Source organism: Canis lupus, chromosome 16, assembly GCF_048164855.1.
Source record: "Canis lupus baileyi chromosome 16, mCanLup2.hap1, whole genome shotgun sequence".
Lineage (NCBI taxonomy): Eukaryota > Metazoa > Chordata > Mammalia > Carnivora > Canidae > Canis > Canis lupus.
Genome location: NC_132853.1, coordinates 25,527,953 through 25,550,505, shown reverse-complemented (window position 1 = coordinate 25,550,505; position 22,553 = coordinate 25,527,953). Strand labels below are relative to the sequence as shown.

Genomic DNA, 22,553 nt, shown 5'->3' with positions numbered 1-22,553 from the left:
TTCGGTGTTGGGTTTCATAATTTCTTTATAGATTTTAGATATTATCCCTCTATCAGATATGTCATTTGCAAATATCTCATTCTGTAGGCTTTTAGTTTTGCTGATCATTTCCTTTGCTGTGCAGAAGCTTTTTATTTTGATTTAGTTCCAATAGTTTATTTTTGCTTTTGTTTCCATCACCTCAGGAGACATACCTAGAAAGAAGTTGCTGCTATGGCTAATGTCAAAGAAGTTACTGCCTGTGTTCTCTGAAAGACATTCACTCTTAAAACAGATCAATCAGTACAGAGGGAGAACTACCACACTGTAGCTAATGGTAGCTTCAGAGGTAGTAAGAAAAGGTAAGAAGCTCTTTTTAAAAAGTCATTATAAGATGAAGGCATCTTCAGAATTAGCATAATGGCTTAAACAAATGAGTTGTTTTGTGGGACATAAATCTATGGAACAATCAGTGTAAACATGCGATGTCTCTCCAGCAAAATTAGATAAGAAATGCACAAAAATATTTATCTATCTACCCAATTTCCAAATCTAAATTCACATTAAAGTTAATTGAAGTGAAGTTAATTGAAGGTGAAGGTGAACCCACACCTACTAGAAGGATAATAAAAGACAATATTCAGAATATACATAAGATGCTCTAAGCCCTCTAATAAATTACACAATAATATCTACACTCACACAACACAGAACCTTATAGGTAATATGAAAAGTGAAATGCCAGGAGGACTTGGTGGCTCAGTGGTTAAGTGGCTGCCTTCAGCTCAGGGCATGGTCCCGGAATCCCAGGATTGAGTCCTACATAGGGCTCCCCACAGGGAGCCTGGCTCTCCTTCTGTCTATGTCTCTGCATCTCTGTGTGTGTCTCTCATGAATAAATAAAATCTTAAAAAAAAAAGTGGAATCCCATTACAATATTTGATATTTGCAGAGGAGTAACAGAAAACTTTCTTATAGTTAAATCACTCAAAATAATTTATCATGACACTATTTAAACCAATGTAGATGTAAATAATGCAAGATTCACCATTAGACAATTATAATAACACTAATTTGAATCTGAAATCAGACCACAGCGGTAAAATGTCACAAGTTAATGAAATTCAAGGACTGTTTGTAACACACACATTTTACAACTAGTAATCAAATATTAGTTGAGTAACTTAGCTCAAGATTACATACTGTGAAGACAGCATTCTTTGATTATCATGAAGCTTACAGTCTAATATGCATGAAACAGGAATAATTTACATGCTAATTGCTTGGTACTAAGAGATAAGTACAAACAGGATCACCTATTTGGAGATGAGATCATGGAGCAGATGGGACATAACCTAGGCTTTGCAAGATGCACAAAATATGGATATGAGTAGGAGAGAAGAAATCTGATAGATAACATAAAGAAGAGAGAAGAAATCATGAAGGATAACATAAATAGAGTGTGTAAAGGGATGCCCCATTTGTGAGCAATAGTAAGGAATCTCTAACTAGAAGAGAAGATTATAATGGCAAGCAGTAGGAAGATAAAACAATTTCAGTTTTAAAAGAACTTTTTAATTGAGCCAGTGGAACAGGAACTTAGGTAAATTATTTAGCAAGGGAACAACAGTACAGATTTTGAGATTGCTACACTTTATGGATAGGATGAGTGGTCTAGAAAAATGAAGTGATTCACTGAGAAGCTCCAAGTCTTGTGATTTAGTTAGCTGTAACTTAAAACCCTTCATTGGCTCACCAGGATGAAAGGCAACCTCCAAGGAACATAAAAGGTGCTTCAGATCTATCCCTCTCAGCCCACAATTCTATTGTCAAGCAACACCCAAGTCTGTGGGCATTTATTTACCCTGGGTGTCTGTGTTTATGATGTAGCGTGCAACACCCAGCCCTTTTGAAAGAGTAAAGTAAGTTGGGTAGATTTATGTTCACATAGGGATATTGTCTGTCTTCTATTTTATTGGACATGGCAAGTAATTATAAAAATAGCTTTAATGAAAGAATAAATGGATTAACAAAACACTCAAGGGTGACAAGGTTCACAAAGGTGAACTCGGAGAGAGCTACTAACTCTGGTAATCTTCAGTAGGGTCATTTCAGACAAGAGGTGGGAAAGTCAGGTGGAAAGGGAGAAGTAAAAGAAATGTTGAGAGGAAATGATCAAGGTAATGGACAGAGAATACAGATTTAAGAACTCTGGAGACTGATGTCTGTAGACATCAAGATGAGATACTATACCAAACAAAGGTTTCATCAACATGCATTCTTTCGCTTGACATTTTTTGAGCCTTATCAGTATTAGCTCTTGTCCTAGTCCTGGATGACTAAGCCCAAGGGCCTCCTAAAGAGTTCATAACATAATGAAACAGAAACTATATAAAAAGTTTACAATGGGAGAAAACATGCTAACAAAGATATTTGTGAAATGTCTCAGGAACAAAAAAAAAGAGAGAGACATTTTTATTGTTGTTTTAAAGGGACAACTTAAAAGGGAAGATAGGTATACAAATTTTAAGCACAGAGGAAGAAGTCTGTATTTTTATACTGTTACTTTTCAAATAGAAAATAAAGGATATGATGAGAAATGTGCAAACAATTACATCAGCAGTAAGTAAAATGAGGGAACTGCTTAGACAAGAAATGTCACTGGCTGACACATAATGATCTACATCTAAAAGATACACATTAATAGATACCAAATTTAAAAATGAAAGTTCATATTCAATAAATTAAACACAAAAATTATAATGGTCCTTCTCTTTTCAAGTGTTCAAAATCTTTGTTTAAAAATGATTTTTCACTATCCCTTGTGTCATGGATTTTATTTGAAAATGTAGCTAGAATCTAACAAACCTCCAGATTTATCATCCAGGAAAACTGGAGACTTTTCCAGAGGAGGGGCAGTGTCTTACTAATTGTTGACAGCTCAACAAATGTTTACCAAATGAAGTGAATATTTTTTTTTCTTATGTCCAGGAAGTACAGGAAATACAGCCCCATGATCTATAGAAAAAATTCATTTTGGAGGGGACACAAAGTACTTCAGGAGACAGCCAGATGCTGGAATCCATTGGTTTAGCTATTCTGCTTAGTCTCATGTTGACTAAGCAGGAGCTTAGATTTGATAACTTTTTGAACAGATCTTCAGACACTTCCTTATGGTTATATCAAGCCTAAATTCCCAAGCCAGGATTTTTCATTAGGCCTGAAGCCTCTTAATATAATGAGGTTCAGCAGGAAGAAACTTGTAGTATCTCAAGTCTTAGATGAGGATTAAATCTGTCCCTCTATTTTATCCTTCAATTTCCCTTTGGACAGAGAGAGATAGTAGCACTTTTTCTTTGCTCTACCTTTCAGGCATATATAGAATAGTAACAGCAAAATTAAAAATTTCCAGGATCAATGAAGTCACTACTTAAATCCTAAATGTCATCTTCAGTAACTATTCCTTACTATACTTTTCTCTTAATTATATAAGTACAATGAAAATAGCAGAGGTTATTTAATTGGAGTTTTAGTAGTGAGCTTTATAAAACTTTAAAATGCATATTATATTTCCACACACCATTACACTTTTGAATTCCAGCTGGGACAAGACCTGTAAGTGACAAATGCCATGAGAATGGATATTCTCACAGTATTTCTGGCACATCTAAACAGAGGAAGTCCCAAAAATCTCATGAGAAAATAACCCCTTCTAAGACTCTCATCCCAGTTTTTTGGGCTTACTCTATATAAACTTCTATAAGCCTTAGGCTTTTGGGTCTTTATCCAAATCCACAAGAGCTTTGATCCTTTAGAGGTTTACCAGTCCCCAAGATAGAGTTCTCTTGGGAGACAAAAATCCCAAGTTCCAATAAAATGGTTTCTCAATAAATTAAAGCTAAAATTCTATTTGGGAGTAGAAAATCATTTAAAAATCAGAATTTATAAAACATCCCTTGATGCTTAAAGCTATGATATTTTGTTTTTTGTTTTCAGTTGTTTGTTTGTTTAGTTATTATTGCATTTATTGTTAGAATACAAAGCACTAAACCAGAACAGTTCACATTGGGGTCTAACCACTGACTTTCTGTGTATACTTGAACAAATTTCCATTTTTGAAAAAAGAATTATGAAAACAACCTCATGTGCTCTTCCCACCCCCCCTTCTACCTTTCAGAAGAGTATCTGCAGGTACCTTCTACTGAGGCACTCTCAATTCCCATCTGAACACATGGTACCTGTCTGTGCTTCAGGCTGACATGTTATAACCTGTTTACTAGAAGTTTTGCTAACTTCAAAATGCCATCTTATTATTTAGGCATTGTCCCCAAATATGTTTTCCCAGACATTCTATACTATAGAAACACAGAGGAAAAATGGATTAAGTTGTGGATAAAAGTAAAGAGACAAAACGACAATGGGCTTTGTTGCTGCACTAGAGGAACAGTTTGTCAGGTCAGCTTTGCAGAGAGGCATATTCCCAAACCAGTCATCATTAATGGACTCACTTCCACAGGAAAAAAAAAAAAAAAAGACAGAGTCTGAAAACTCCGGACAAAAGAAATCCCTGCAGACAAAGTAAAAACAAATTAAAAGACCCATTATAAAACACAGATGCTACAAGGAAAATAAACTTTGCAAGATTTACTGGTTTTTGACAAACGTGAACATTTGTGGAAAAGACATCAGCAACAACTCCCAGGTAATGTGGCTGCAAAGCTAGACTCCTTTCTGTTTTATCTTTACCTTCTCTGCAGAAGCTGCCAGGTTGGTATTCTTAGCTTCTGAACGCAGTGATGTGAGAACATGAAGCTGGCAAACTGCCAGTTTCAAGAAGTTTCTGAAGCAAGATCCTGAAACTGTTGACCATTTCAGATTATGCTAAATATTAAAGTTATTGATATCAGTGTATCCGTATGCATTTCTTCTTAAATGTAATCAAGAAAAAATACGACATAAAATGTGATTATATACCGCCTCCCCCCACTTTAAAAAAATTTCCCTATCCTGCCATATACTGTGAAACAAGGCAAATAAAAGCAGTTAAAATGACACTAAGCAATCAAAGGATCAGAGCTGTAGGTCAGAAAGTATCTTAAAACAGTATTACATCAGTGAGAAAGAGAAAACTTTTTACTATAGGTTTCTTTCTAGAAATTGCACAAATTACAGTCTGTTGCCAGAGGTGGTAGAAGGAATATTCTAGAAATAAGAGGTATAAGAGACTAAGAACTATAATGAAATAAAGTGGACCAAATGGAGCATCTGGAAGATAAAGGAGCACTGTCTTTTGTTGTCATTAGGGATGCAGGGATAAATATAAAGTAGCAAAGACGCAGTTGTAGAAAAAAAAAAGAAAAGGAGCCAAGGTAGTGTTGACGGTCCCCCATGGGAGAGCAGTGTTATCAAGAGGTCTGCATTTTCTTCTCACTTGTTGATCCTTATCAGGGATACAGACCATATTCGCCTTAGGTACTCCATTTTTCTGAAAGTTTACCACAGAAACTTTCCTATATGTTAGACTCCTAAAATAGTGTCAGATTCTCTTCTCATTACCTCTCTACACATTTATCTACAAAATCCATTCTTGTTCTAGGATACAAGTCTATCAGTGTTCTCGGTCTGCTAATATTTTAAACTATTCCATTTTATAATTGGATGAATGTGGCCCACTGAAAGCCAGTGTCCATGTAACAACCTGCCCCCCACCCTCATCAAGAAGGCAATTCTATAGAAAGACCTTCATTCCCAAACATCCCATCATTATAGTTCTCGTTCCAATGATTTCGCTGTTCTCAGACCTCATGTAGATGTTCTATCCCTTACATACCTTTCCCAAATGAAAACCGGGTAATGAGTTCGTAGGGGGCGGTTGTGTGTGTCTGTGTGTGTGTGTGTGTGTGCGCGCGCGCATGTGTGCTTTTTTGCTTTCCACAGACGACCAAAATTTTTGGTCTGCTTTTAATATCCTGCTGTGGAATTGACAGGGATAAAAATCCAAAATATACCCATGAGTTTAACTAAGTTAACTCTGTAGTTGAAAAGCTCCCAACTTCTTGACTCTGTCAAAAAGAGTACAATGGTAGCTTGTTTTGAAACAATCACTGGAAATCTGGGCTCTGAAAAGTTAAAATCACTGCTTACTCTCGCTTGCCATCTAATTTAACATTAAAGCTTTCTCAGCCAAACACTCGATAATTATTTAATCAAAACCAAATAAAATCCTTTCAGAGTATATAAAAAGTATCCTGTGCAAATGGGAATTTCCTGAATGTGGGTTGTTTTGGTTGGGGTGGGAGTCTCTATTTCTCTATTTTGTTCTTTTTCTTGTTCTTTTTTTCCCCCTTTCCTAGATGAGAATGACAAGCTTCCCAGCTGCAGTTCTAGAACTTTCACCCTTCTTTTTGACCTTTTCTCAGGCGTATTCCAGTATAATCTGTAATCTACTCAAGTAGGAAAAGGAAGCAGAGCGCCCTGGTGAGAAACAGTGCCTTCTGACCCACATACCAAACTGGGCGGAAGCAATGCTTGTTCACAGGAGCCAAGGAGAGTAGAATACACAATTAAAAGAAAATGAATAATATACACATATTTTTTAAAAGACTGTTAACGCCACCCAGTTTACAGTGACAAAGTTCAAGACAGAAAAGAGCTCAAGGACAATTCTCACTGGGTACTGACTTGTTTCTCCTTGTAATTTTTTTAGGGGGGACCAACAGATGATGGACTAAAAACACAGCAAACCATTATGCATTTCACGCAAAAACACTTGTCGCTCTTCAACCAAACAGTTCAGTGACACAAACAGGTACTTTGGGGAAGGGTGGAAAGATAAGAAGATAAATCTTCCACAAACTGACTTGAAAAAAAAGAGTGTAATATTTTTTTTTGCAAGATGGAGATTAAGGTTTTTAATGACATCATCATCACTTCTTCCCACCATATACAAGGTAGCTTGCATGGAGATTTGCACTAGTGCTTATTACAGGTCAGGAGGATTAAAACTTTATGTTCTGGAGAACTGAAATGCTACTAATCACTGAGTAACTATTTAGAAATTTATGTATTGCATATTTACACAAATATATGTTTATATATAATTAAATTAAAATATGCGAGGTTGTTCTCCTTTTGTAATCTGAATACATTCTCACCAGTTAATTATTTTAGTGTGCTCACAACTGTCATATATACATTTGATTATTTTTCTTTCCTTAAATCTAAAATAAACCCAGTACATTTAAAAAGTTGAAACATAAAAATTGAAAATCAAAAGGAGCTAATTGTTGCTAAACTGCACATATAGCAAGGACAATCTACATTTATCCAAAAAGATATTAAAGCATGCTTAGAATCAGGAATTGTGGAATGCAAAAATAAGCCTGGAAAGGGAGATGAGATCACTGCTTATAAGATGCAAGAATACAAACAGGGGGAAATTAAGAAATACGTCTGAAAAGTTTCAGAGATAAAATAAGGTGTATGGGACAGGTCATGTAATATATTATAGAAAATTCTTTGCCTGCATTTCCTTTCTACTTTATTTGTGGTATAACTTAGTCTCAATTACATAGCTAGCCCAAATTTATAAAACAAATGAAAAAATCTCCCCCACAAGTGGGAAATTCATTTGTTTATTGTTCTTAGAGCACTCCAAGATTTCAGATGGAGAAAATTTATAAGAGCTGGTACTTTTAATATTTAAGAAGTTTTAGCAAGTCTTAATTCATTTTAGGCATTAAGAATGTAGTTTGCTACTCTTACAACAACGAAAAACCAAACAAAACAGTAAATAGACTATATTTAGCACTAGAGATGACAAAGTAAACTCATAAATAAGAAGAATAAAAGAATAGTATCCTGGGTCTTTCACTTTAAGCTTAAAATTATTCCTAAATCTAATATATTTAAGCAGTCTCAAAATTTCCCACTCTTCTGAATCGAGCTCAAATAGTGTTTGGAGACTAAATGCTCAGGAGTGAAGGCTTTTAACCCTGGTGAAAAATCTCCAGAATTAAAAACCCCATAGTCTAACATCACTTAGACCAAATTTGGGGTTCGATGAACTCCCCAAAGTGTAAATAAATCCTCCTCAAAATTCTTTTGAAAATATACTATACCCAAATCCTTCATGCTTATCTCATAATGAATGGATTTCGTATCACTGCAGCAGAGCAAATAGGATGAACTTCACTGTCCAAAGGAAAAAAAATATATAAACTTATCTGCATCATTCAACAAATATAACTTTATTACTTAAACTGTTGAACATATAGGATGTGAAAGAACTGAGAGTTGGCTCTGAAATAAAAACAAACACTGTAACAAGACAAAATAGTAAATAAGCTGCAAGATTTAAGGTGCATTTGTTTCAGACATGGAGGATTCAGAATGACTTAATTCAACATTTGTAAAACTTGTCTTTTTCAAATAAACGCTGTATACTTCAGGAAAAATTAGATACAAAATCAAAGTATTTTCTGTTGACACCAGAGTAGTAAAACGTGAGCAATTTTCCTAATAGTCAAAAAGATATAAACTGGAATATCAAAAGTAAAGCTCCCCTCTCCCTACAACCTCCTTCCCGCTCCCTCACCCCCACCACACAGAAGCTTTCCTTCTTTTTACCCATGACTGCTAAGGATATTTTCTGGCTCTATTTCAGCACCATGACTCAGGTCATGAGAAGTGTCAAAGATGCATTTCCTTCAGATGGGAAAAAGCAACAGATTTTAACAACCATACAAAGTTGGGAGTAGAGTGCAAAAGGGCCCAGTCAGCATTTTTGACAGCAGGGAAGATAAAACCTTTTATATTCACATATATTTTATTTCCAGCTTAAAAACATTTAAGTATCTTTCTATTAAAATATGCTTACATGTTCTGCTCAAGAAGAAAACAGGAAACCCATACCCAGTTTAGCTGTCTAAATTATCAACAATTTGTGAAAGAGAATTGTTCACTGAAAAAAAAATAAGTACACATGTGTTAATAAACTGTTCAAGTCTTTGTCTTCAAAACTTATTTAAAACAAAACAAAACTTATTTTTCCAAAAGCAAAATCATGAATTTACCTGTGTACATAAAAATTCCCTTGATAGAAAGTCCTTGGGAGTGAGAACCACCAGGAGGAGTGGTACTATGAGACTATCTGGGCACCATATCCTTCCCTGCAATTCTTCTGCCTTAGCAGAAACACTTTTTCTTAATCAGCTGGATCATTGCCAAAAGCCATATTCATTTATCAGTACTGTCATTTTATATTTTCTGTTATCCATGATTTTATCAAATGTGGACACATTTCAATCCATTCCAAAATTAGACAAGAGTGAAATACTAGTGAGCATTTTTTACGCATTCCCTACTAAGGATGAAAATGGAATAGCCTGTCTCTTCTGAAGCTGCCAACAACAACAATGCCCACATTAATTCCAGTCTATCCATTCTGAAATAGTTTCACTCCTGTGCCTCATTTCTAGCTTCAATATTCTCACCTGCAAAAACACATCATCCAATGTTAATAACTCTTTCAATGAACCTTAAATCCCTTTCCTTTTCTCATCCTCCTCCAAATTCTAAGCATTATTTTATGCTAAGAACCTAGTATGCTAAGAATCATAATAGTTTCTATTTCTCAGTATGTGTAACCCTGGCACAGCCCTGACCCCGCTATCCCTACCCTTTTGTAGCTTATAAACTATGAGCCAGCAGTCAGATTTTTACTTCCTGCTCAGATTTTAGGTTCAAGAGTACTCATGGCTGCTATTCCCAAATTTGATAATTTCTAAATTTGTTTATGTGGGTCAGTCATTCAGACACTGGTCATTATGTATCCTAAGAAACCTTATTTCTACTCTTCTCCCTCTCCATTTTTTTCTAAAACCAAATTTTGAAAAAAATGTTTCAAGGGACTCTGACCCAGAATTTTCTTAACTGTCTTCCTCCTCCCTGGAAAAGTAAGGCAATGGTAACATGCAAATAGGTATTTCAAGTCCTCTTGTTGTTATTCTAATCACTAGACTAAAGCAATAGAACTCCTTCCACTTCCTGAAAACTGACTTCTAAGTTGATTGTCAGAAAGTCTCCACCACCCCAAGCCCACCCCAAACAGAGGATTCCTTTTTGGGAAAACTGACCAGTCTAAGTGAAAAGATCTGCAGACAGTATTGACTGCGGGTTCCCTAAAACAACTGCCAGTCCCACCTAAGGGAGATATCAGTGGGAACTAGAAGCTAGTATGATCTACTCATGCTCAAAAGAACTTCTAATCAGTTCTTTAGTATGGCTGTGGCGATTAGCTAAATAAAAATAATGAAATAAATTAGTAAATAATAATATTTCAATAATAAAAATAAGAATGATCACCAAGGATTCCTAGATGGTCATGTCAATATTTTGGTCTAATCAGTCTAAGACTAGGCTGAGGCATTAGTACTTTTTCAATCTACCTAGAGTAAGTTATAATGTACAATCAGAGTTGAGGACCACTGTCCTAATATGAAAGATAACAATCGCAACAAAAAAACTGAAAAAGGAACTCATATAAAATAGAAATAATGCAAGAAGCAAAATATGCCTCCAAAATTGTCTCTATATCTCAAAGAGATTAAGAATATTCCATCTATAAAAAAGACAATAATGTGATAAGAAAAAGATTGTTGGGAGAAAAGGATATCTTAAAACATGTTGCAGAAATAAAAATGCAACAAGGTTAGAAGACAAAGTTGGGGATACTCTCATAAAGTAAAACAAAAGACAACAAAAATAGAAAATGAAGTTACAGGTTCAATGTAGGAGGATCCATTATCCAACTAACATGATTTCTATAAAGGGACAAAAAAAGAAAACAGCAAGGAAAAAACTCTGAAGAACTGAAAGAGAAGCTTCTGCAGAGTGGAGGGGGTGGGGAAAGAGAATGCCATTTTTCATTATAAAATTGTGGTCTTAGTTGACTTTTATCATAAAAGCATTCCTTTGATGAAAAGATACATTAAATAGGTAAAGAAAAACAACAAAATTCCAATCAACGTTAACAGAAAAGAGAAGCAAAGATTAACTATAAGCTCTAATTATGCCTCAATTGTAGAGTTTAATCAATCTGGTCCCATCAGGTATGGATATAACAGGTCCTTGAAGAGAAATATATAGAAAATCAAAGAAAGGAATTTTTAGAACATTACAGACAACACTTATTCAAATGATTAAAAAATTAGCCTCCATTCAACCAATTTAATTCATTCAAAGAAGCTAGGTATCTGGATGGAGTACTAAAAATGGATTTTAATTAATAGTAATAGATTTCAAAAGTCAGATTCTCTAAGAAGACTTTGAGGAATATGTCATAGAAAACATAATAAAAGGGAAGCTGGGTTATTATAAAATGTTTTAAGACACCAACATCCATGCTGGGGTTGCCTGGATTACAATCACAGGAAAGTTTAGAAAAGATCGCCCTCTAGAGGTATGTCTCATTATCCATTGAAAAGTAAAACCATAAAAACCTAGCGTCTTGATTTGCCAACGTAAAAAAATAGAGAATATATTTCATGAGCAATAAAAACCAAAAGAACGAATTCCAGATTAGTTTCAATGACTGACTACTTTATGTGACATTTAAGAGAAAACTTTCAGAGGGAAAAATGTGGCATATTCCAAATGAAATAGACAAAAAGATAAAATATTCTAGCAGAGTTCAGTTTTTATAGCACTATATTTTAAAGTTTATTTTAAAGGCAATATAAGAGTTTTTAAAGATACTCCACAGGTTATTTTATTTTCCTCAAAAACTATGCTATCTGAACCTCCCTCTCAATTTTGTTATGAACCTAAAACTGCTCTATAAAATAGTCAATTAAAAAATCTTTAATAGATGGTTTTTCAGTTAGTGCTTCTAAAGGAAAGCATCTTGTTTTCAGTAAGGTATTATGAGGTCTCTCTCTTCCACCCATTTTCCCTAAAGAATTCATCTGGTCTCTCTGAGAAATGATAGGAAGTGACAGAAGAATATTTAAAATATATATGGTTTTGTTGTATAGTAAAGGTAAAGATTAGCATAATATTGTAATTTTGCAACATCATAAAAAGGACAATAAAAGAACTTATAAGAAAACAAATTCACTAGGAACACTATTAGATCTAACAAGAACAAATTAGAAACAAAACTTCATTCTGAACTAAAACAATAAACTACACATAACCAATAGAAACCCAGGTAGTAAACTAAGATAGCCTAAAAGAAGATTTTATCCAGTTAACATGTATATACTACATATATACTCCATGTGATATGAGGCATAAAATTTAAAGCAGAACTACAGTGCACATGATTGATTTTTCTTGGCAAAAATTAAAACATACAAATGGAAACTTCAATCCACAAGTAAACAGCGATGTGGAAAGAGAAGGCAAGAAACATCCCATTATTATTGATTGTCTTAAGTAGGTGAAACTATATAAGGCTTAAATGTGTGGTTGTTTTGTATTTACAATTGTGATGTGGTGTGTATCAAGAAAACTACTGATCAACAAAAGCAAGTAATTACAAAACCATTAAATAAACAATTTCTGAGTGGTAAAAAAGAACGCATCATACAGATGCTAACAAGAAAAGTGATGCTACCAGTTATTTAAAAGTACTTCACTAAAACCTGGAGACTTCAAGTCCAAGAATTCGGAGGCCCCTCTAGAGGTCTCAGTCTCCTCAACCAGCTCCATTTGGAAGAAGCAGAATCTGGAATTCAGAAAAAAGCTGTGACTCAAAGAGGACTCCTCCCCTGAGGAACAATGAGTCGATGGGAAAGGAGACACTTCCAGGAACTCTGGAGAACTGCAGAAGCGAATCCAAAACCCCTCTGTTAACTTGATAGAAACAGGATAAAAAAAATTTTTTTAAAAAGCCCTATCATGTAATGAATGTCATATTCCTGAACCTATGTTGGAAAACTAATTTGTAAAGTAAAGAAATGCAAAGACTCAAGAGTAGGTGAATAAATCAATCAAATTGTGTTTCCTGATGTAGGATATTAAAATGAGCAAAAACAGATGAAACAGAAGGAATGTTGCTACTTGTACCTTCAGGTTTGTGTTGTTATCTCCCTTCATTTCAGAAACAGTATCAGAAGTCAAAGGCAACTTATCAATACAAAGTCCAACAATGCTATAAAAGCCTATACATAATAAAGTCACAATTATATTTCATTTACTCCTTAGTCACTGAATTACTCATTTATTCTGTTTTCTGGGTAAGAGGCCTACACAAAAACACAAAAAAATAAATCAGTCCTTATACCCCCTTAATAATAAACAGTATCCATGACAATAATCATAGTAGCTAATCATTCACTGCAGATTTGATATGTACCAAACACTACTTAAAGTGTGGTGATCCTGACCGTAACTCTGTAAAGGTAGGTAATATTATTACACTCATTTTATAGATAGAAAATTAGGGCATGGGTATATTAAGGAATTTGTTGAAGATTACAGACTTAGGGAATCATGGAGGATAGAGTCTACCACAGGCAATCTGACTCCAGGTCCTCTAACTGCCTTCCCAACTTAGTGATGGATATCATGGAAAAAAAGGGGGGGGGGCGGTTAAAAGGAGTGAGCAACAAGTACAGATAAAGAGCATACAGGAGGAGTAAACACATAAAATTACACACTTTATGTGAAGAGGGAGAAAGTGCAACATCAGCTGAGCTGAGCTTGACAGATGCATTCATCATTTACCTGAAGAAATAAGCAGAAAGCAGTTCAGAGGGAGGAACAAGATGTCGGAGCTGGAAAGCAAAGGCAAGTCATTAAATTTGCGTGGGGCATAAAAAATAGTGGAAGAAATGGTTTCTTCATTCATCAAAAATTTACTAATTAGTAGAAGAAATGCTGTTCTCCTAGAGGACAATTTTCTGATCTTTGCCCCTTTCTTTGAAGTTCCCAAAACCTACCACCAGCCTCATGTCCTGATTCCATAAAGAAACTAAAGCAGTCTTCTCTTTCCCCATTTTCTTGTTCCCTTTTATATCAGTGCTTCTTGACAGACTTATCAATACTGGTTTCCCTATTTCTCTCTTCCCATCTTGCCAAAATCCACTCCTGTCAGGCCCCTACCAACTCTACCAAACTGCTCTTATTGCAGTCACGTAGCCTCTGTGTTACTAAATTTGATGGTATTCTTTTTCTCAGTCTTTATCTTAATTGACCTACCAGCAGAATTTGACATACTGTTCCCTCCCGTCTCACAGAAAAAAAATTTTTTTTTCATTTGGCCTCCAGGATTTCTCATGTATGGTTTTCCTTCTACGTCACTATCTACTTAATGGCGGAAGACCCAGGGCTCAGTCCTGAGACATCTTCATCTTCTTTTTTTCATATTCACTCAACTCACTTATGATCTCATCCAGCCTTTGGCTTTACTTAGCCCTTCCAAACATTTATCCTCAGACTAGCCCTTTCCACCAAACTCCAAGCTTGTAGGCTGAGCTATCCACTTAATATCACTAGGAGGTCAAAGACACATCTTAAAGTAAACATCCAGAACTTCTGATCCTGGCCCTATCCCCAAACCTGTTTTAACAGTGTTCCTCATTTCACTTGAAGATAACCCCATCCTTCCAGCTGCTCAGGCCAGAAACCTTACTAATCACCCTGACTCCTCTCCTCTCATACTTGATATAACATATACCAGAAACTCTGTTGACCCTACCATCAAAACGTATCAAGAATAAAATCACTACTCACAATCTCCATTATAAACAATTTAGTCTAAGCCTTGTCTTCTCTCACCTGGATTTTTGCAATACTCTCCTAACTAGTCTCACTAGGCTTCTACCTTTGTCAACCTTAGACTGAATTTTCAATACAGATCTCTGTTTCAATCCTGCTAGAACACTGTCTTACCACATCACTTTTATTCTCAAAGCTCTCCACAGTTTTCCATCTCATTCTGAGTAAGAGTCAGAGGCTGAAAGGATCTAACCACATTTCCTCCATGACCTCATCTGCTAATATGCTCCGTGTATACTGTGCTTCAGCCACACTGTCCTCTTTGCCTTTCCTTGAACACTCCAGGCACATTCCTGGCACAGGGATTTTACACTGGCTGTTCCTTCCACCTCAAACTTGTTCCCCAAATATCTGCATGACTTTCTCCCATACTTCCATCAGATCTCTGTTCAAATATCATCATCTCAGTAAGCCCTGGTAGGAAGCTTTCTAATTTCAAATTGTGAAATTCTCTCCAGGCTTTCTCTATTCCCCCTTCCATTCTTTATTTTTCTCCATAGCACATAAAACTACCTACCTATCCATCTATCCACCCATCCATCCTGTTCATGGTTCATTTCACTCCACTAGAAAGTCAGCTTCATGGGAACAGGGATGTTCTCCTCTTTTGTTCACTACTATATTCCTAGGGCTCAGGAACAGTGCCTAGACATAGTAAACATTAATTGTTGTTGAATAAATGAATGTATCTCACAGATGTTAAAATGAAAAGCAATGTTACCATGAATGAAAATTCTTCATTCTGAGCAGTAATGATTTAAATCTCAATTGTTTTTATTAGGACTTTAAAGATGTTTGAAAACTCTGGCTCGAAGCCTTAGAATCTACATTTTACCAATACTTCATGAAACATCAAGATACAAAATACAAACAAGAAAAAGACCCGATTTTCATAGAAGTCAATCTAATGGAAGTCAATATGTTACTTGTTAATGAACAAGTAAACATATTATTATAATATGTTACAAGTATATTCAAAGTGCCAATATCAAGACTGATACAGATGACACAACATTGAGATTTTTTAGGAGAGGCTTAAGAAATGAAGCATTATTTTTAGCTAGATCAAAATGAAATAGGGTTTTAGTAGGCACTCAAGGAGGTAATAATTATTTCAAATAGAGAAAAGAATATAAATAAGAAAGGTGCCAAGAAATGAACATGTGACATATTCAGGGAAGGGTACAAAAAACTAGGTGCGATGGGGCAAGGAGTTAGAAACAAGATGGGACCTTCTCTAATGTTCTAAAAGAATGATGAGACACTGAAAGATTTTATGCAGGAAAGTGGAGGATAATATTTATGGATAACAAAGGAAATGCCTGTGATAGTTGTGAAAGGTTGGAGGACATCGAAACAGATGAGGTAAGAAATGATGATCACGTATTCTTAATCATTTTTGTGCCAAGGACTACTTGGACAGTCTGGGAAAGCCTGTGGATTCTTTTTCAGAATAAAACTTATAAATGCAAGGAATAAAGTAGAACTACAAAAAAAATATAGAAACATAGTTATCAATATAGTATAAAAATTAAGTTCTGTTGTGTATAATAAATATTTAAATCAGTAATTTTATTACATAACATAATTCCAAAGCAATGAGGAACATAATATTTCAAAATATGTTCAGTAACTTAAAACATTTGAAGATATATATATTTTTAAATATAATGCGATACAGATGTATCTGTGTTTTTATTGGTGACAATGTCACAAGTACTACTAATATTACTGTCATGTGTTGTCTATATTCAAAATAAAAGGAAAGGCTTAATTTTCATTAGAGGATGGTAAACACAAAGACATAATTTCTCCCTATGCATGTTCATGGATTTTAAGTTAAGAACCCTCAGGGAAACTAAAATCCAGGCAGCAAGATAGGAAATGAAGGAGATATTTAGAGAGAATATATTTCAAATAAATAAACATCCTCTGTTAAGTAAAATAAATAAATAAATAAATAAATAAATAAATAGCAAAAAGATAAAATAATCCTAACCTAAACTGGATTAACTCCAGAGAGCAAAAAGGAAATATCCCTATATCAACTTCTAGTTAACAGTTTCCTTTACTTTGCTAAAAAGAGCACAAACAATGGTAATACCGCCAAAGCATGATTCATTTTCAAGATGAATCCCTCCCTGTTCAAAGGTTTACATTGTTTTGACCAGCATCAGACTGTTTATCCACACAAACTGTAAATACATTATTTTTAGAACTGACCAACAACAATGCCCATTTTGTTTTGACATGTAGGACACAAAAAGAACATGGAGAAAAATGACCATCACTCGAATGTCTTCACTTCAAAAATGAGAAATACTATATACAGAGGAATGGGATGGAATTCCAACATAATAAAATTTTAAAACATTATCAGGAGGAAAATGCCTCCTGAAATTCCTTGCTTTCAAAGAGAATGTTAAGTACAGCAGTACTGTCAAACAGTTTAATCTCTTCTCTGAGACACCTTCTGTTGGCTTCACACAAAAAAAGGGAAGAAAGCTGTTAAAGCAATAAAGCCAAGAGAAAATCCTTTATTTTTACTCAGAAATTAAGTATTGTTCTTCAATTATTTCTTCTTTCACAAATGACAAATCCTTAATTGATTGGAACCTTGCACCCTTCTACAAAAATACACTGCAAGTTATTTGTTCATGGTTATTTAATTTCTGCCTTTTCCCTTGGACTAGAAGATACATGAGAGCAGAGGTTACCTCAATTTTTTTGTACATTATAATCAAAGCCTAGCACAAAACCTGGTATATGGTAAGCTTAATAGGGAAGGAAGAACAGGAAGGGAAAAGAAGCTCAAAAGAAGACTTTCTGAATATATGTAAATGTAAGGACTATGAATCCTTCCTAATTTTTTACTATTATATTATATCTGTTCTCTGGTGAACCTAGCTGCACCACATGCATTCTGAATCTTTTTCCATAAAGTGTTTGGTGGAATTTAACTAAGAAAAATACTCAACACAAAGAGAAAGGTCCTCAAAGAACCTGTACGATGAACTAATTATATGACAAAATATTTACACCTAAAAGTTTAAGTAATTATTCCTGAAGTAAGATTTCTTGCAAATGGCTGAAAACAAATATCCCATAGCTTACTAAGCTTTTTTTCCTTTTAAATTCCAAGTGCTTTTTAAAATGACTTAACCTAGGACTGATTCTAAAAAGATTTTCAACCTTTTGAAGATCTTAGATCACTAGTTAAATTAAGTAAACATAAATAAAACAAGTGTTCTTATAAGAATAATGGTGCCAAAGCATAAAGCATCATCTAAGGAGAAAACAGAAGTCCTGAATTTTTTTGAGTTACAGATCTCCCCAGGATCCATTTACCAACATATGTTTACAGCCTACCTTAAAACGTCCTACAAAAAAATACCTATCTAGAATTGATTAGGTATTACCAAGGGATATATGTTTAAGCAAAAGCTAAAACAAATAAGGATGGGCATATATCCAAAAGAACTGCAGAGGGATTCAAACAAATACTTGCACATCCATGTTCATGAGAGCACTATTCAAAACAGCAAAAAAGGTGGAAACAACCCAAATATCCATCTGTGGAAGAATAGGTAAAAGTATAGTATATACATACAGTGGAATATTACTTGAGCATAAAAAGTAATGTACCGATATATACTACAAAGTGGCTGTACCTCCAAAACACACTACATCATATAAGCCAGAAACAAAAGATCACCTATTGTATGATGGCAGTTATATGAAATATCTAGAAAAGGTAAATTCACAGAGATGGAAAGCAGATTGGTGGTTGCTAGGGGCTTAGGTAGAGAAGAATAGGTAGTAATTGCTTAAAGAATATGTGGTTTTGGGGTGCCTGGGTGGCACAGTCAATTAAGGGTCCAACTCTTGGGTTCGGCTCAGGTTGTGAACTCAGAGTCAAGAGGTCAAGCCCGACTTCAGGCTTTTCACTCAACTCAGAGACTGCTTAAGATTTTCTTTCTCTTCCTCTATCCCTTCCCACCAGGTGCACGTACTTTCTCTCTTGAATAATTAAATAAATAAATATTTTTTAAAAAGAATATGTGGTTTTCTTGGATGAGGAAAATGTTTTGGAACTAGTTAAAAGTGGTGGTTCATTGTGAATGTACTAAATGCCATTGAATTGCTAACATTTTTATGGACATTTCAGATCAACTGAATAAATAAAAATTGGTTTCTGTAGTAACCATTATGTCTCTATATAATTTCCTATTCTTAAAAACCTAAATTGGTCATCTATCAAGGAGAACCTGCAATGCTCTTAAAAAAAAAAAATGGCGTCTAATATAAACAAGTTTTTTTTCTTTTTTTTTTTTTTTGTCATTCTAGTGGAAGTAAAGTGGTACAACATTCTGGTATCTACCAAGGTCAAGATTCATATACACATCCAGCATTTCCATTAAAAGATGAGTACACATTAGCACCAAGAAACAAGTATAAAATAAACTTTCATTGCATCACTACATATATTAACCCAACACCAGAAACCTACCAAATACAGATCAACAGCAGTGGTAAAAAAAAAAAAAAGAAAAAGAAAAAAAAATGTGTACAATGAACTATGTAAGAGCAATGGAAATTAATGAAGTAAACCTACACAGAAGTGAATTAATCTCACAAACACAATCCCTAGAGACATATTTTAAAATATAATGCAAATACTGCTCTAAAATACATGACTCACAATGATCCCTCTCCCACAAGTATTTCTTAATGAACTATATAGTATTGACTCTGGTAAGAGAAAGAATTTTCTGGAAAAAATCTATACGTATGTGATTTAATCTATAAATTTATAAAAATACTCTTGAACTTTATATTCCATGCATACGACACAAAGTATGCCTTATACGTTAAAAAAAATTAGCATGGCAAAGATCACTGTTCCTATATTGATTTCAATTTATTGACTTAATAAATTAAGAATGTTCCAAAATGAGCCTAAGACCTTTTCTTTGCATAAAAAGATCAGGGGAAAAAATGTTTTAGTTATTTTATCCCATATCTCAGAAAGTAAGGCTAATAAGAGAAGGATGGTAGGGTTCAGTGAAGAGAGAGAAAATCAGGTTTACCGTGCAGTGGTGACCCGGAAGGGCTGCTTGATAGACCAGGAACAGGGCTACAGCGCCCTCCTTGCTTAGACGTCAGTTCTTGCTCAATTTCTTCCAGTCCCGCACTTTTCTGGAAGCGGCTCATACGATTCACAACTCGTGGTGACATGTGTGTTCGAACACAAGGCTGGCCACCGTATGGGTTGATGGGGAAAACGTGGGAAGTCCCCCGGAGTGTACTGACCACGACCCAGCGACAGTCGTGGCTGAAGCAGATGTCCTGTACCTAGGAATGGACAGGGAAAAAAACACAAAAATGATTGCAACTACTTGGATTGATATGTTAATTAGCTGAATTTAATTTTTTTTTAAGGGGGGAGAAAAACTATTTGGATTTATCTCATATCACACACATATCACCAGGTATAAATAGGAATACTTGTCTTGTTACCAAATTTACCTAATATCAAGTTATAAATTAAAAATTTGATTCTACAGATGAGTAGAGATGAAACTCTACTGAGATGAGTTTCATGGTGAATTTTTTTTTTTTTTTAGATTTTATTTATTCATTCATGAGAGACACAGAGAGAAAGAGGGGCAGAGACATTGGCAGAGGGAAAAGCTCCCCTGTGGGGAGTCTGATGCAGGACTTGATCACAGGACCCCAGGATCATGCCCAGAGCCAAAGGCAGATGCTCAACCACTGAGCCCCCCATGTGCCTCTCATGGTAAATATTGATCAAAACTCCCTATCAGGGATTTGATATGTTTTCGAGTAGAGAATTTTGTCCCTTACAGCACACAGTGTCAGGTCAAAAATCAGGACCTAGGCAGTTTCATCACAGAGCTACAAAAAATATATGAGTCAGGTATATTTCTCTAAATTAATTTGCCTTCTAGCAAGCATAAAGTAGTAAAAATAAAAACAAACATTATACAATATAAGTGAAGGTATTAATTCAATCCTTCATGAGCAAATATTAAGTTTCATGCTAAATATTAGAAATGGGCACTGGGGGGGCACATGATGGGATGGGCAGTATGTGTTATGTTATATGTTAGCAAATCGAACTCCAATAAAAAATATACAAAAAAAAAAAGAGGTAAATAAAAAATAACCTTTGGGAAAAGTTAAGAGGAAGGAGCCAGACATAGTCTCATGGTCTGAGGAACAACTATACACATCTGCTTGTTCTTTCATGTGCATAAGATTTTTATTTAAAAAAAAAAAGAATCTTTGGGCTCACAACCTCAGGAGAAGAAGACATGTAAGAAACTCATGAGAACTCATGAGAATGTAAAATATAAAAAGTGAAGTAACTGAGCCACAGCCCCAGGAGTGCGATTCCAGCAGCACAGGCCCCAGATCGGACCGGACCAGATCTGACCGGACACAGCCCAGGATCCTGCGCTACCCCCGGGAAAGGCAGAGGTGCGGAGGACACAGGACAGCGAGGACTCTCTTGCTGCTGGGCACCCCGAACTGTGCAGATCAGCACTCCTGCCACTAGAGCATCCAGGCCAGTACAAACTGGGAGACTGTGGTAGTTACTGTGGGAGCTGACTCCAGAGCTGGAGAGCTGGCTGCCACCAGTATTGTTGCTTCTCCTGGTGTCACCCTGTGCCTGAGACGGAGTGGGGCTACCAGGGAACAGGGGCCTCACAGGATAAGCAGCTCCCACTGAGCCATGCACACAGGTGAGAGTCAGCACAGCAGGTCAGGTCCCTCCCCAAGAAGACCAGCTGGAAGGACAGTGGAAGAGCAAGTTCTTAGTTGGGCAGCACTGGAAAGCTTCTGGGGAAGTCGAGGGATTTAGAGTATATAGAACCAGAGGATACCCCTCTTTCTTTCTGTTTTTGTATTTTCTTTTTTTTTTTATCTTCCTTTTTCCAATACAACTCGTTTTTAGCCACTCTGCACTGAGCAAAATGACTAGAAAGAAGAACTCACCACAAAAGAAAGAATCAAAATCAGTACTCTCTGCCACAGAGTTATAGAATTTGGATTACAATTTGATATCAGAGAGCCAATTCAGCACAATTATAAAGCTACTGGTGGCTCTGGAAAAAAGCATAAAGGATTCAAGAGACCTCATGACTGCAGAATTTAGATCTAATCAGGCAGAAATTAAAAATCAATTAAATGGGATGCAATCCAAACTGGAGGTCCTAACGACGGGAGTTAATGAGGTAGAAGAAAGAGTGACATAGAAGACAAGTTGATGGCAAGGAAGGAGGCTGAGGTAAAAAGAGAAAATGATTAAAAGACCATGAGGAAAGGTTAAAGGAAGTAAATGACAGCCTCAGAAGGAAAAATATATGTTTAACTGGGGTTCCAGAGTGCGCTGAAAGGGACAGAGGACCAGAAAGCATATTTAAATAAATCATAGCTGAGAACTTCCCTAATGTGGAGAGGAAAACAGGCATTCAGATCCAGGAGATAGAGATCCCCTCCTAAAATTAATAAAAACCGTTCAACACCTCGACGTTTAATAGTAAAACTTGCAAATTCCAAAGATAAAGAGAAAATCCTTAACGCCACAGAGACAAGAGATCCCTAACTTATATGGGAACAAATATTAGATTAACAGCAGACCTCTCCACAGACACCTGGCAGGCCAGAAAGGGCTGGTAGGATATATTCAGGATCCTAAATGAGAAGAACATGTAGCCAAGAATACTCTACCCAGCAAGGCTCTCATTCAGAATAGAAGGAGA

The 22,553-nt window shown here is 35.5% G+C and overlaps 1 protein-coding gene across 13 annotated transcripts in view; it reads right to left on the bottom strand.

The window, feature by feature from the left end:
* BCAS3 (BCAS3 microtubule associated cell migration factor) overlaps positions 1–22,553 on the bottom strand; it is a 592,168-nt gene that overhangs the window by 332,170 nt on the left and 237,445 nt on the right. For all 13 annotated transcript variants that reach the window (XR_012008696.1, XR_012008698.1, XR_012008697.1 and 10 more), the window contains exon 15: positions 19,854–20,118. Coding sequence is in view for 10 of the 13 variants with exons in the window: in XM_072779640.1 (XP_072635741.1) it covers positions 19,854–20,118 (265 nt within the window). In the remaining 3 variants the exon portion in view is untranslated. The remainder of the gene's footprint in view (positions 1–19,853; positions 20,119–22,553) is intronic.